The sequence below is a fragment of the Cimex lectularius genome, unplaced genomic scaffold, assembly GCF_000648675.2.
Source record: "Cimex lectularius strain Harlan isolate CLEC.00 unplaced genomic scaffold, Clec_2.1 scaffold284, whole genome shotgun sequence".
NCBI classification, from domain to species: domain Eukaryota; kingdom Metazoa; phylum Arthropoda; class Insecta; order Hemiptera; family Cimicidae; genus Cimex; species Cimex lectularius.
In genome coordinates this window covers 1-16359 of record NW_019392966.1, presented here as the reverse complement: position 1 = coordinate 16359, position 16359 = coordinate 1, and the positions used below count along the sequence as shown (strand labels likewise).

At 30.4% G+C, this 16359-nt stretch overlaps 1 protein-coding gene across 1 annotated transcript; it reads left to right on the top strand.

Annotated features, from left to right (window-relative positions):
• Window positions 1-241: 241 nt before the first annotated feature.
• LOC106671163 (proteasome activator complex subunit 4-like) lies at window positions 242-15495 on the top strand (the record flags this gene model as incomplete). The annotated part of the gene is given in 25 exon segments (XM_014402051.2): window positions 242-613; window positions 1758-1898; window positions 2591-2704; window positions 4158-4202; window positions 4348-4567; window positions 5144-5338; window positions 5513-5661; window positions 6031-6225; window positions 6926-7202; window positions 8443-8658; window positions 8750-8848; window positions 9151-9288; window positions 9824-9909; window positions 9979-10105; window positions 10197-10354; window positions 10468-10557; window positions 10632-10806; window positions 11876-12097; window positions 12213-12341; window positions 12782-12958; window positions 13163-13344; window positions 14053-14182; window positions 14809-15023; window positions 15160-15307; window positions 15384-15495. Coding segments are annotated over 25 exon segments (3940 nt in total), but the record flags the coding sequence as incomplete, so codon positions are not given.
• Between the last annotated feature and the right edge of the window lie 864 nt (window positions 15496-16359).

Sequence of the window (16359 nt, the reverse complement as noted above, 5' to 3'; positions counted from 1 at the left end):
AATCCGAACAACCGCTTTACACAATTCCATTCAAATTGCCAGACATTACTGAATTGTTGGAGGGGACACAGGTGAAATTTTTGAGCCTTGCATCAAACAATCAACGGTGATACATTTATTGTTTTATTTATTATTTAAAATCTATAAGGTTTTTGTTTTATTTGTGAAATTCTAAAAAAAAGAAAAGGTCGATTTTGGCCGGATTCGGATGTTTGATTACATAAAAGGCTATCGCCTGGAGGTTTGACTTTGAAGTATGGAACCTCCCTCAAAAAACTGTTTTTCATTCAATTTTCGAATTAATCATGACAGATAGGAATTAAGGTGATTTTTCAATTTTCATTCTGACGTGTCTGTTTCGACTGTTTTCCTCCTTGGAAAGTGGATCAGTTTAAATTTTATCCTTTGACAAGATGCCGCTCGAGTGTCGTAAATCTTCGCTGGGCTTTCAACCTCAATTGGAAAACAAATTCTGCGTTTTGTTAAATACAGTTTGTGAGAATGACGAGTCGTCTGTCAAATTTTTGAACCGGGTTAAATTCTATCTAGGAGAATGCCTCGTCACAAGGGAAATCGGGCCGAAATTACACTTTTGGCTGAAAAGGCTTCGAAGGTAAATTCTCTCCTCATTTGTACTTCATTTAGTTGGTTTTTAACCCATTTATGTTAGGTGAGACAATAATCCGTAAAAAAAAAAAAAAATCCAGTCTGTCCATGAAACTGGTGAGGTTTGTCTTGCAAAATCACAATCTGCAATAACTTCTTTTCAAGTTTGAAAATCAAAGCAATCGTCATCGTCGTTGTACCATTTTAAAACGCTACATTTATACAATTTTCACGTTTCCTGAACACTACAGAAGAAACAAAAGCCTGATGGCACTTACCAGATGGCTGAAACAGCCTCCAATCTCATATTTAAATATTTATGATTTCTATACAGTGCTCTAGCAGTATATTACATAGGGAACCCTATGAACGGGGAGAATGGAGAATGATTAGAAGAAGTAACTTAGTTGTGTTATCTGTGAGTGTGGTTTGACCGTACACTAAACTGGGCTTACCAAATAATTTTCATAAGTGAAAGACAGGACTACTAATCCAGGCGCTTTCACATTCAGCAAAGGTGTATTGAGGAATGAGAAACGAAGGCCCACAATGTAATATACTCAGGAGCTGTGCAACCTATTTCGCAATATGCCGTCACTGTATGCCGGATGTTATGAACCGCCCTTAAAATGTCAAGAAACTGCGGTCAGCCCAATGTGAAATAATTCTACTAATAATAAAAGGTTTCAGAACAATTTCATTTGAGACTGCATGCCACCTGGCAGGAATAGAACTAATAGAAATGAAACTTTGCTGCATGATTGAATATTATGAAACGCCACACGATAGTGAATGGCATATCCTGCATACACTATCAACAGCAACATATCTCACACTCTGGGTCTAGTACGATTTTCGGCTTTCTCAGAAAAAGAAACACATCCTTTTTAAAAAGGATTGAACACCGCACTCACTCCATCATTGATCATTAATATAAAGGAACACATTTCTACTCTATAGACACTGACGAAAGTAAAATAAGTGACAAAACTGGATGTACCTTTGTAACATATGAGAACGATCAATCATTGGTTATCAGTTCGCAGCACTTCCATCTTGCTGTACGAAAAACAAAAACAATTCACTTTTGCCTCTTCTGTGTTCGTATGACTTGTTCTCCATTTTTATAAACTTGTATTTATTTTTTTTAGTTTCATAAACATATATAGACTACGGTTCTCCAAAGAAGATCATATCACATTTATAAAATTGATATACAACATTCTGGATATAATCGGATTGGATGAAGACATTCTTTTAACCTCTTTAAACGTTTTACTCAAACTTTTAAAGTAAGTACATTTTTTTATTATTTACCGTTTTAATATTTTAACAACGATTTGACATTTCTTCCAACATTTGTACGAGAAGAAGAACAAAATAAAAATTGTAACATTTTTCATCATTTTTTCGTATCGGGTTGATCTATTGACTGCAAAAATTGTTATGAAACACCGAAACAATCTCAACTAAAAGAATGCGAAATACATGGTCAAAATTTCAAATATTATGCTTTTGAGTTATTTTAAAACTTTGACAAAATCCCTTCAAAATTAAAGCAATTAAAAGAACTGCTCGAGTCAGTGGATTTAATAAAATTTAATTGGACAGGGCAAAACATTGAACAATAAATTATAATTATCTTCAATTTGTTTTTGTAAAAAAATAAATTTAATTCAAATTAAAAAAAATTGTGACTTTTTAAATCATTCTTACCGTTATGAAATCTAGTGATCACCTAGCAAACGTACATCTAAGTCTTTTAGGCAGATTTTAGGTTTAAAATTCATCAAATTTATTTTCAGATCTTACATTGTTCCATGTTTAGTCAGATTGATTGAATTATATTAAATTGAAATTTTAATCTAAATGTGTTATTTACCGCCAAATTATTTAATTATCAATTAATCCATTTGGTATAGTTTGTCAAGTTTTTAAATTTCTAATAGCAACATACTCTTTCAAAATATTGTTTTGATAATAGGTGGAAACGTCTGCTATCTCCTAAGGAGCTTACATTAGACTGGAAAATCTTAGATAAATTATACACACGGAATTTCATCGAATCCAACAACAAATATAAAATACGTCCTAACTTGTAAGTATTTTAAATTCTTAACTGTACACTACAATAATTATTTTGATTGAAGTTAAACATTTTGATAGTGCATAAGTAATACAATGACAGTAGTTTCAATCACAGTAGTTTTAATCACGTGTTCTGACTGCTCAAATTATAACTTTTTTTTTTTTTGAGGTTGGGGGTTGAATATGGATTTCAAAAATCCTTTGTAGATCTATTGTGGAACTCCTATAAATTATAACCATGATCTTTTATGGTTTAACTTTATGATCTAGGAAACTTACTGATGTGGCCATACTGTACCCATGCTAATGCTTTACTACATTCATTAAAGATGTGCAGATGTCTCTGGTTACTCTTGACAAATAGGCATGTTTCTCTCTGCTTTCCCTAACTACTGCTTACCCATTATAGAGGCCTATAATTTTTCTTAAAAATCCTGCCTTCTGAAAGGGAGTTCCTTCACCTTCCTTTTTGAGAGGTTTATAAATCTCTTAGCTTGCCTCATAGCTGGTGCTTTTGCCTAGTGCTTGAGTTTTTCTTTCCCAAGCCATTTTTCCAGTTCCAACTTAAGCACACATTCCTGTGCTCGTAGAATTGGTTCTGGTCTTGTGGGTGAAAGGGCTGCTCCTTTTTCGGCTAGTTGGTCAGCCTGTTTATTTCATTCTATACCTTCATGTCCAGGAATCTTGCGTTTTCCTAGAGCCATTAGGCAATTTTGTAGAGGGGGCACTGAGAGACAATTTTGGAGTTGAAAGTATACACATTTAGTGCCTATGACTGACTGCCTGGCTGTCTGAGAGTTTGTAAATCTGTGCACCTTTCATACTTTTCTTTATTAACTTTTAATTATTTATATATATATTTAATTAATGGAGTTGTATTGCATGGATCTCAGCTTGGAAAATTGTCGAAAAATCTGCTGATCTGGCCCACTGTATTATGTACATTAATAATAATTTTATATGCATAATAAATTATAAACATTAAATATCCATATCTGTTTGAAATAAAACAAGTAACAATATGTAAGTTGGTTTCGATCATTTTGGTCTATTTCTTGCTGAGTTGGTTTCTCAATCAAAAAATAGTTAACATTAAGAATTACCATTCTCAAGATAATATAATGAAATATGAAGTAAGTAATTACTGTCATACAGGAGGGTTTAATGCCCAACAACCCATTGGGTGTTGCAGATGAGAGTTCAAACCACATGACAACACATTTTTCATATTATAATCCATTGAAAACCCATGGGCTCTACTAGGATTTGAACCCAGAACCGCTATGCATCAAATACGAGTCAGATGCCCTAGCACTTGGCGACTACGGTCCCCAATCACTACAGTCTGTATTATATGCTGCAAGGGCTTTTAATCAGTTTTGAATGGATAAAAATAACGCTAGTTTGTGTAATCATATTTTGAAATATGAAGTAATCAGAAGTAAAAAGAATTATTATTTTAGGATGTTAAAAGGAAAAATATTGACTGTCATCTCCTCCAGCAAACCGTAAGTATCTCTAGTTTCATTATTTATCATGAAAAAAACAACAACAATTGAATTGAGAAAATTAAGGGGGGTTCCAGAGGGAAAGAGTTACACTGGTTTATGAATTATTAACTAACCCTTCACTATTTTTATATTTCAATTGTAGATACTTCACTGCTGCAGCTACAGAAGAAATATTTAACTACAAGAAAAGCAAATTATATCCTTTGGACCCGCTTAACACAGATAGTTTTAAAAATGCAGCCGAATATATTCGTTGGTTTATACCAACCATTACGGAATATGGGAATTCTCCACAGCATGATAAATGGTTACCTCATATCATGTCTATTTGGGAATCCTACAAATGTTATAAATTGGAGGAGGTACTGGTGTTTTTCTAAGATTTTTTTTTTTTTAAACTGAGAAAGGTGATTAAATATATTTAGATTATATTATTTCTTAAAAGCTCATTAAATACATCAATTACTGGCTACAATTATGTCATTTTCAAATGAAATTTTATTCTTTACCCAATTTACTCATCGGTATTTTAAGAGAATTAATGAATATTGTTATATATTCGTTATATATTTAAATTTTGTTTTGCAAATTTAGGTTGCTAAGGACTTCCCTTAGAATTGTTGAGTGTGTGTGTGTGTGTGTGTGTGTGTGTGTGTGTGTGTGTGTGTGTGTGTGTGTGTGTGTGTGTGTGTGTGTGTGTGTNAGAGAGAGAGAGAGAGAGAGTGAGAGTGAGTGAGTGAGTAAGTGAGAGAAAGAGAGTGAGAGTGAGTGGAATGAGTTTATTCTTTACCCAAATTTTAAACCAGTATTTTAAAATGTAATTGTTTGTATTTATTTCCAGCACTGAATTTTAATGTTATAAATAAAAAATACTTTTTAGTAGTATTGGTTATTCAAAAATGGTAATTGAACTATTCGATTTTTTTTTCTTTTTAAAGAGTTTTATGGCGCTGTTGGCTCACACCGGGATAAATCACGTGGGACTTATAAATTGGGAGCCATACATGGGATTTATATACTCCAGAATCTTGGCAAGTTTTCACTTTCCTGTACATTTCAAAGAGACTATCAAAGAAAAGGAATCCGGCGGAGTTAACTTGTATACTGCATCATTATGGATCATTTCAACACTGGTAAATTTAGTCTAAACTGAACCAAATTGTTTGAAACCTATTTATTTATTTTTAAACATAACTTCCATCCAAAAATTAAAATAGGATTGTTTAAGAGGTTTTGTTAAGCAATTGACTCAACACTGGATTGATTTGGTGTATTTTAATTTCTAATTTTGTTAATGCATTTTTAAGGGTGGTGGTTCTAATGGACAGTTCTATTTGACAAAACTCATGCAGTTTGTGGCTCCATATTGTCATTCGGTAAACAATGGATTGTGGACAAAACATCTGATGCAATTATATGAAAGTCTTGTCCAAATTTTTAGTAATAGGTTAAAAAGGTTGGTACATATATCATTTTTTTAAAGCTGTATTTAACAATTCAATATAGGGGCGTCGGTGGCCGCAATGGTTTAGGCGTTGACAATGCGCTCATCACTGTAAGGTAAAGTTACCGGGTTTGAATCCAGCGGCCCTGCATTTGAACTCGACATACTTACAAATGAGCTTTTTTTCAAAAACATTGGCACCCTGAGGGTTCATATAACCTCGTAGTTGAAATATCCTTGTTAAAAAAAAACAACAAAGAATTAAAACCTTAAATTATGTACTTAAAAAATTTAAAAGTTAAAATTAAATAAGAATTTTAACTTAAAAAATGTATCTCTATACTTGCATACTTGTATGTTAATTGTTTATTTATTTTTAAGAGAAAGGAGACATAATGGGGATATTTCTTGGGCTGTTTGTACATCAAACGATAACAAATTAAATGACAATGACATAGATGAATTTTTCAATTGTCTTTTCCGCCAGCCATTTATAGACTCTCTCGGTGTATCAAAATCAGTCCAAATCTTGGCAGCATTAAAACCGAATGTTGTTCTACCTACTTTAATCCAGTTGTAAGTATAATTGTATAATTTATTTAAGCTTAGATCACAATAGTTACATTTTTGAACAAACTATTTTTGTGATAGTATTTATTAGTTATAAAATTATTATTCAATTTAATGCTTCATTCCCATGGACTTTTTATAAACAACATATAGCAGTGGTGTTGAGTTGTATTTATGTATTTAACAACACTTGAGATTCCATTATTCTCATGTGATACAATTAATGACTTCAGCAGCCTGGATTTTTTGTCTGGTATTCGATTGTCTACTGTTTATCAAATAGGTTTTGTTTTTCGGCATGTTGAGAGAGGGAGGGCGTGAGAGAGAAAGAAAGAGAGAGAGAGAGAGAGAGAGAGAGAGAGAGAGAGAGAGAGAGAGAGAGAGAGGAGAGAGAAATGCGTATGGGTTCCAAGATTGGGTTAGGTTAGGTACTGGTTGGCTAAGGGTTTGGGATGGGTTAGTTTAGGTAGAATTAGGCTATTAGGGTAGGGTTAAGGAAAGGTTGGGGTAACATATCCATGATTCTACGTTTTTCTGTGAAGAAGAAAAAATATGAAAGTACAAAGTGCAGGTTTACATTTATACCTTCCTGAGTCGATTGGTGCATGAATTTAGCTCATGTTTTGAGATAATTCTGTATTAATCCTTGGAAAATTGTCTTTATTTAGTATGTGACAATTGTAAGGTTATTTATTAATATTTTCAGGTATGAAGATTCAATAAATGATATATGCAAGCCCTGGAAGAATATTATTGCATTGCAAAACATAACAGCGGCATCTTCAGTATTTGTAAACAGCAACAAATTGAATTATCCAAATGGTATCACATTCATCATTCCAACACTTGCAAAAATAATTGGAAATATACGTCGAAATGATATGGTTCATGTTTTGACTTCGCTTCTAGCCATCGCTGAGTTTTTAGAAAACTTACCAATTGTGGATTCATCTATGTTCCCGTTTCCTGAACAGTTAACAACAGTAAATTGTGTCTTATTTATTATTAACCAAAAGTGTGTACTGAAATGTTTTTGGTTTAAAAGCATGCGTAAGATAAACAAAGATATAATTTGTTTTTATTGTTTACATGAAAATATAACAAAAAGTTGTTCGGGATGAGAAATACGTACTTTTCCTGTCAAACTAACCACTTTTAACTTCAAATAAAACTTTTTTTAAAATTTCAAATAAAAAAAAACAAAATATGTAAGTTAACTCTTTTTAATTTCAAATTTACTTTTTTTTTAATCAACCCTTTTTAACGTGTTAACCCTTTTTATTTATTTTTTAATTTGGTTTAGTCTATTTGACATACAGCCAGACCCTTTTTAATTTCAAATGTACTGTTTTTTCTTTCTTTCAAATTTGAAATGAACTAACTATTTTTAACTTAAGTTAACCTTTTTAAATTTCAAATTTACTTTTTTTCTCTTTCAAATTAACCCTTTCTGACTGGGTAAATTTTTAATTTTGTTTTCAAATAACGCTTTTTAACCTGTTCACTTTTTTAAATTTCAAATTTACTTATTTCATTTTTTTTGTTTCAAATGAACTCTTTTTAACTTAAGTTAACCCTTTTTAATTTCTAATTTACATGTTTAATTAACCCTTTTTAATTTTTATCTTGTTAACACTTTTTATCATTAATTTACTTTTTTTAGAGATTAACCTTTTCTTTAAAGCATTAAAAAAAAGTATATGCAATTTCAGCTCTTAGAAGACTATATGAAAGAATCGAATAAATTACATGACATTTGAAAAATGGCAAAAAGGAGGGAAAATTCGAAAGGTGGGGTTGAGATGGGAAGTTAGTGTCCGAGTGGTTCGATGTCACGGCAGCTCAAGTGGTAGAGCAGCGGCGTATCAAGCCGAAGGTCGTGGGTTCGAATCCCGCTCGTGACACTGATTTTTTGTCTCAACCAATACCTTACATAAAGATTAATTAAATGAAAAAAAGTTATTCTGTCAATCGGACCACGAACTCTAACGGATTATATAAAATAAAATATAAAGATAAGGCACTCTTCTTTTAATTTGATAAATGTAAGAAGTTGTGGTTTTTAAGAAACAAAGGGTAAATTTGAATCATAAAGTCCAATTAAATCTCATATATACATTGTTGTATGCTTTTTTTTATCGTGACTTTAAATACATCATTGAATTGTCAATGTAGTATTTAGTATCTTTTACAAAGAGCTATTATTTTATTTCATTTTTTAAGGAAGAAGCTATTGTCAATGCTGATACTATTCAGTTTGAAGAAATAATTCTCCAAGTTGTCAATATTATTTTCGATATGATAGACACATCTACATATTTACCAACTCGGGTTGACTCTCATTCGGTAGAGTTTACTACTTTAGATGTCCACGTATTGGCGGTTATTAATTCATTGATGACTAATATACTTCCCAACTTGTCCGAGGACATTTTTAACGTAAGTTTCATCAAAATTTTCATGGTGTCTGTTATTGTTATTGAAATATAGTGTACTTTCAGCAAATGTAAATGGATTTTTTTTTTTTAAGGAATGCTTGAACAAATGGAAACAGTTTTTACTTGGTGGGTTCAAAGAGATAAAAGTGTCAGGGCAATACATAGCAATTATCACAGCATGTTTTTGTCAGGTAAACACCATTTCTAAGTTATTTCTAGTTCTTACTTATTCTAAGTTTATTATTTATAATAAAATTTTACAACTATTTATAATAAATTATTTAATAAAATTAATATAATTAATAAATATTATTATAATAATTAATAAATATTATTTAATAATAAAATTATTTATAAAAGTTTTATAACTATAAATTATAATATACTTTTTTCAAATATGCAGTAAAAACAGTGAAAGATAACTAATGGATAGTTTTAAATAAATATGAAATTATTGTATAGGTACTTTTTTATAATTTAATTTGTGTTTTAGTCAAGGCCTAAATTGGTTTTACCCATTCTTTTACCTCCTTTATGTGATTGCATCTGCTCTTCAGTTAATCAGTGTGGAAATATTAAAGAGGACGAATCAAAAGAAGCCGTTTTATACTATCTCTGTGTAACAAGCAAGGTATTTGTGCGATGCAATAATATGTGAAGTATTAAAAGAATTAAGAAAAATAATAATCAAGTAAAATAAAGACTTTTTTTCTACTAGAACATTTTAAAAGACGTGAAAAATAAATACAGGGCTCTTTCCTAAACCCCAATTTTGATACTCCCCACATTCTAGTATTCCTAACTGAAAAAAATTCAAGGGTCAGACGTTTAGAGGAAATTAAATATTATTTGGAGGATAGAAAGAAAGAAAGAGAGGGAGAGTGAGTGAGTGAGTGAGTGTGTGTGTGTGTGTGAGAGTGAGAGAAAGAGAATGAGTAAGAAAGTGAGAGTGAGTTATTGAGAGAGAAAGAAAGAGAAAAAGCGAGAGGCGAGAGGGATTGAGTGAGAGAGTGTGTGAGAGAGAGTGAGTGCATTAGTTGGTTAGTGAGAGAGAGAAATATATGTATATGTGTACATATGTATGTAATTTTGTTAACAACCTCTGTAATCCAAACATAGTATTATACATTTTGTTTTGTTTATTTCATTTTTTTTACAATCTTTAGATACTAAATTGCCAATCTACAGATGTACTCCAGTATAACCACCTTATTGAGAGAATTCTTGAATCGGTTATTCATTTTGATTTTAGGTATTTTTTTTTTTCAACATGTGTCTAAATATTATTTGAAACCATTTTTACTTTTATTATTCCACTTAGAGATGGGGTTCTTCTTACATCAGAATTATTAAGTAACGTTTTACAAAGCCTGAGTTCACACAAAGTAATAATGGATACCGCAGTATCAGCTTATAGTACCTCTATTCTCGAACAGCTGCCCATAAAGGTATGTGGAATGTGTGAGAGAATCAAAACAGTGAGGATAGATGGACCAGAATGATCAGAAATATATATGCCTAATTTAAACATTATTGCAGGATTGGGGATTAATAAGAGATCTTTCTGATGTTAAACTAATCTACTGTTCTCCAGGACCAAATGAGATTAAATGCGTGAATAACATAATTCAAAATTACATTTGGCCTTCAGTGGAAAGTTTAAATAGATTTATTGCTAATGACTCACAATTTTCAAGGTATGGGTTGAAAATTAATAACAAAAGCTGCAAGCTTAGACTTCATTCAGTAGCTGTTTTTAAAATATGCATTATTTTAATCATTAATTTATGATGGCCAAATATGATTTCAGGGATGAAATTGAAAAACACCTGAATATTGTTAAAAGTTTGACAACAATAAATGCAGTTCTCCCAGCAGTTGATGAACCGTGCTCATTTGAGTTAGAGATTATTTAATTTTTTAATTGCAAATTTTTGATTTTCGTGTTGTTTTTGTCATGTTATTTTTCTACAGAACTGATTCTACTGAGATCAACCATATGTCGACTTTCTTACTTCCAAAATTGGACATCAAAACACCAACAGGGGAAAATATGAGAACTTATTTGCTTAATCTTATGATTAGGCTTCATGTTAAATTATCTGAGTGTGATGAAGATAACACAAGAGCATTTGAAATAATAATAGAGGTATTAATTGATAATTATATATTATTTAATTAAACAATTTGGATAGTTTTATTTTTTTATTTATTTTTTGTATGCGTTGTATGTACATATAAAAAAATTATATGTACATATAAATTAATAAAAAATCAATATTTTAAATCCTTTTTGCATTTGTTTTTAAACTTTACAAAAGTCATAACATTTCCATTTAAAATATATGCTTTTAATAGATTTAGAATAAAGAACAAATAAAATAAATGATTTTGCATTACTTGGGTGTGCCCCTAGGTTGGGTTAGGTTATGTTAAGAATGTTTATGGATGGTTAGGTTAAATGAGTTTTGGGTTAGTGTTAGGGATGGGTTAGCTTAAGTTAATGATTGGTTAGAGTTAAAGATGGGTTAGGAGAGGTTAAGAACATTTAAGGATATGTTAGGCTATGTTAAGAATGTTTAGGGATATGTTAGCTTAAATTAATGATTGGTTAGAGTTAAAGATGGGTTAGGTGAGGTTAAAACATTTAAGGATATGTTAGGTTATATTAAGAATGTTTAGGGATATGTTAGGTTAAGTTAAGGATGTTTAGGGATATGTTAGGTTAAGTTAAGAATGTTGTTAAGAAGCCTGTTAAATTCGTAGTACCGTGGGTCCAAAGTTGTGGCTACAGGACTACTTGGAACCAAAAAATGTTTTACCCCCTTCTCAGGCAAGAGTAAACTGTAATTCCGCTTGCAAGGCGGGTCTTCAATGACTGAATCGTTTCCAATTTTACTACAAAACATTTTGAAAACAAACAAAATTCAAATTTTAGTAAGGAAAATGAGAACAAAATATATTTTAAATGTATTGAAATTTCACAACATTAATTTTTTTAATCCAGATGTATATTTTTAAATTTAATTATAAAAATTAATTGTATATTTGTACATCTTGGGTTTACAAATGGATATAATTGACTTAAAATAAACAATCAATCATAAAAAAAGTTTAAGATAATAATTATTAGGTAAATAAAAATTTTACTATGTTAAATGGGAGTTGTTATCTTTATTGTGAGGTTTATATTTCCGGTCTTTAATTATCTGTTGTAGATTCTATCAAGTATTCTGCATCAAAAGGTTATATTAAAACCAAAACCCTGTGCCACATTCAAGAATCCTCTGGCCAAAAAGTTAATGTCAATACCCTACATCAAAACAAACGTTAACTATGTTTTGAAATTGATTCAACATGAAGAAACGTACCCTTTAACGAAAACTATTTGTGATAGTATAAACACACTGTTACAACTTACGCTTTCTCACTATCCAAAGGTATTTGTTTTACAATTATAGTTTAATAAATTTTCAAAAGGTATAATTTGATTTTGTATGTATATTGGTATTATTATTTTTATATACCCATTAATACTATTCTTATGTATCCCAGGTTAGTTGTGATGCAAGGTCGTCGGTACATACAATGTTGAAGAAACACCCAAAAACTATTGACTTAATAATACCATTTGTTGAAAATACTTTAAGTGCTACTCATTCTGAAAGCGCTCCAGAATACAAGGTAAGAAATTGATGTTGATTCCCCCCTCAGTTCGCAAGTTAGGCAACTAATTAAATTTAGTAAAAATTTACAGGTTTTTGCTGTCTTATTTGTGTTTTTTATAGCTTATGTTTGTCACTGAATGAAAAGTCTGTGTAAAATTATTTTGTTTAAATGTAATTGGTCACCACTCCCAGCTCACCTATTTCTCCTAAAAAAAAAAAAAAACCTATCATAATCGTAAATTGTCACTGTACTGATACCTGCCACCAAATTTCCAACTACCTCCACTCCATTTAGATCTTGAGAACTGTGGGGTTCTTTCCCTGCCTGGGGCCACCACACGGTTATTGGGGTTCTGGCTGTAGACTTACGGCTTTTTTACTCTTTGATAAAACAATTAATTAATAAAATTAAGAAATTGAATAATCTGAGTTTTATTAAATATATTATTTTTTTAGAATATACTGACCCTGCTTTGTATGATTGTTAATAATAAGAGGGTAATTACCACTTCAGATATTTGGCCATATATTCTGAAACAAGAATTTCCCCATCAAAATATAACTATAGGACTGTTTTCACAAATCATGAATTTAGTCAGTGATGATTACAGTTTGCGTTATTGGCTACAACAAGTAAGTTGCCAAGCATAATAGTAATAACAATAAAAAAAAAATTCACTGAAATTTTTCTTGCTCAAAAGAATAGGTTCAATTTGATACTTAAATCAACTTGTGGCTGAATGCATGTTAAAAATTAATTTTAATGCCGTTAAGAAAAGTTTCAGGTTTAGATTGAAATTTAGACACCACCATTTACATTGGTTTTAATTTTTTTAGATACCCGACGACCTTGTCACGATAGCGCACTCACTTTGCGATTCTACTGTCAATCCTTCCAATCCAAATAGTACATCTGTCACAGATATTGAAATAGGGAGAAAAAATGAAATTGAAAATAACACCAAATTAAAAAAAAACTACGCGGCACTTGTTGAGAAGCTCCTTCAACATAATAAATTGTTTGTTTTAAAACTATTGGATATTTTAAAATTTCAATCATATTTTTTGTGTATGCTTTTTTCCATGAAATTAACCCCTTTTTAATTCAAATTAACTATATCAAATTAACCCTTTTTAATTTCAAATTGACTGTTTCCAAATTAACCCTTTTTAATTTCAAAGTAATCAAGTCAACGTTCAAAGTAACTTTGTTTTAATAGTTATTCAGATATCGTGAGATGCAGTCGGGTGTGATGTAGGTTTCAGAANCTACCACTTGAGCTATCGTGACCTCGATCCACTCGGACACTAACTTCCCATCTCAACCCCACCTTTTGAATTTTCCCTCCTTTTTGCCATTTTTCAAATGTCACACTGACTTTTTTATCCCAACTTAAAACCTTAATTAATTGAATGTTATTAATTGGTCAACCGGACCACGAAAAATAGTGAATTTAATAATTTTTAATTTTAATAAATGTACAAAATATTCCAATCATTTTATAATTTACCAAAACTCAAATATACAGAATTTTTTTATATGCTTATATTTCATACCATTTCCTAATTTATTTAATTGTTGAAAGAATGGATTCAAGTGAAAAAGGGTTAATTTGGTGGAAAAAATATTTAATCTTGTAGGCCACAGTTAGGCATTAAAAGTTAATATATATTTTTTGCATTATGCATAAACTAATACTGATTAATTAAAGCTTGATTTTTTCCAGATATTGGCAGTTTGAAAAATTAAGATTGATATTTTTGAGAAAGCTATCAGTTTTAGATATTTCTTATTCTCCATCAGTTCTTCGCCTTGTACTTAATACACTTTTGGATTCATCTGCTGATTTGAGAAAAGTAATTAATTATTACTGATATTTAATTAGAATGAAAACTAGTGGAATGTTTTCCATTATAAAGAGTTAGACGTTGGTCTTGTCTACCTTGCCCGCCAAGGAAAAGGAAAAAAAAAACAAAAAAAACGGGCATTTCAGCTCATGTGAGTGTAAGTCAAAAATTGTGAAAATTGAGTTAAGCACATGATAAAGGGAAATGTTGCTAATATAGAGAGAATCATAAAAGCATATTCTTTCCGAAACTGCTACTCTATTTTGGAAAAATTTTAAACCTTTAAACCCGATTTCTTGAATGTTTCAATTTCAGACTTAACCCAGTTTTCACTGTAAACATAGAAGAAATACACAGCAAAAGGGTGAACTGATAATTGGACAAAGCAGAACCCAAAAACAGCTTGCATGCCAACTTACTATTATCTATCTGAGCTATGGGGGAAAAATATGATTATTTTGACTGTTTTTATTGCTGCAATTTAACATCGCCTTACCAAAAATATGTATATTGCTTTAAAAAAATAAAAAAATGTTATGCTTAATATTAATAATGTGAAATACAAGTGCATTCAAGAAACTAAATTTCTTCTACTCTGGATTCTAATGTTGAAATTGGGTTTATGTTCTTTTCAGGAAGCATTGATCTGCTTTAATTGTTCCATTAAACAATTTGAGAGCACTATAAAACCAGAAATTGAAATACAACAGTTTTTGGAAGTTGATGTTAATCTTAGTGCTTGGTCGTTAGGAGAGGATTCCACAACTGATCTCATACGGTTCAAAAAAGACAGAAATTATGATACTAAATTTTTACACAAATCTCACATTGGATATATTTCTTGGCCAAGGTACGCAGTTTTGACAATGTTTCATTAAGTCGATAACTTGGCATTTGTACTAGTTGGATATAAATTATAACAAATGAATGACAATGTAAAAAGTATAATAACAATTTTGTAAGTAACAGTGGCATTTTTTTACCAGGACAATTTTTTCGCCAAAAAGGCCTTATGCTTGTAACAAGATCCTTATTGAGTTCTTTACACCAGAAAACATAGCTACATTTTATCGGTTATTCTGTTGTGATCCATCGAGTGCTATTCTTCAATGCAATATTTTATATTTTTTTAAAGTAAGTACTTTTTATTTTATTTATAATACTTTACTTCTTTTACATCTTTATTTACTTTAAACTCTTTATTTTTTAGCATTTGTTCAGAAATGCAAAGCCTTTAATTCATTTGTTTTTAAATGAAGCCAAAAGTTTTTTAACGAGTAACCATGAATGGGATCAATTTTTATTAATTTCTACCATTGAGGGTAAGTGATTTTCTTTCTTCTATTTAAGAACTACTGTAAGTTTTAGTGAAGATGTACAGTAAGTGAATTTAAAATTGAATGTAAAAAAAATATTGTAATTAATCAAAATAAAGGCAGCAATTACTAGAATTTAGATGCCACCTTATTTTATTTGTTATCTGCACTGACTTTTTTCTGAGAATTGAACCACTTTTCACAAGAAATTAACAGAGTTTAACTTCAAATTAACCCCTTTTTTGCAAGAAATTGCCATTGTTTAACTTCAAATTAACCCTTTTTCTTAAGAAATTGACAGTGTTTAATTTCAAATTAACCCTTTTTAATTAAATTGAAAAGTCATTTATTAATTTATGTTAAATTTTAATTGTAATTAATTTTTATATGTTCTTATAAGAGCTCAATCATCTTATATTTAAAAAATCTCAAATTAAAAGAAGAAAATTTATTTCATTATTTATTTATTTTATATATTTTTTTAATGGCTTTATGAGTTCACGTATTAGCTGGAGTAAGTAGTTGATTGTTTCATACTATATATAGTTGAGAGGGGGTAGCGCAGAAAAAAGGGCCCGGTTGACGGTGGGAATCAAACCTATGATGTGGGGTCTACGAGCCGTCTATCATGCTGACCACTCAGCTACCACAGTCCCCTGTTTTTATATTTAATTTCATATAAAGAGTAATTTTAATTTTCCACTGGTCTTCTAAGAGCTAAATTATTTTATATTTACAAAAAAATTGTCAAATGTAAAAATTGTAACTTTATATGCTTCTACATCATACCATTTTCTACATTTTTTAATGCTCTAAAAAAAGGGCTACTTTCAAATTTAAAAGGGTTAATTTGAAGTTAAAAGGGTTAAT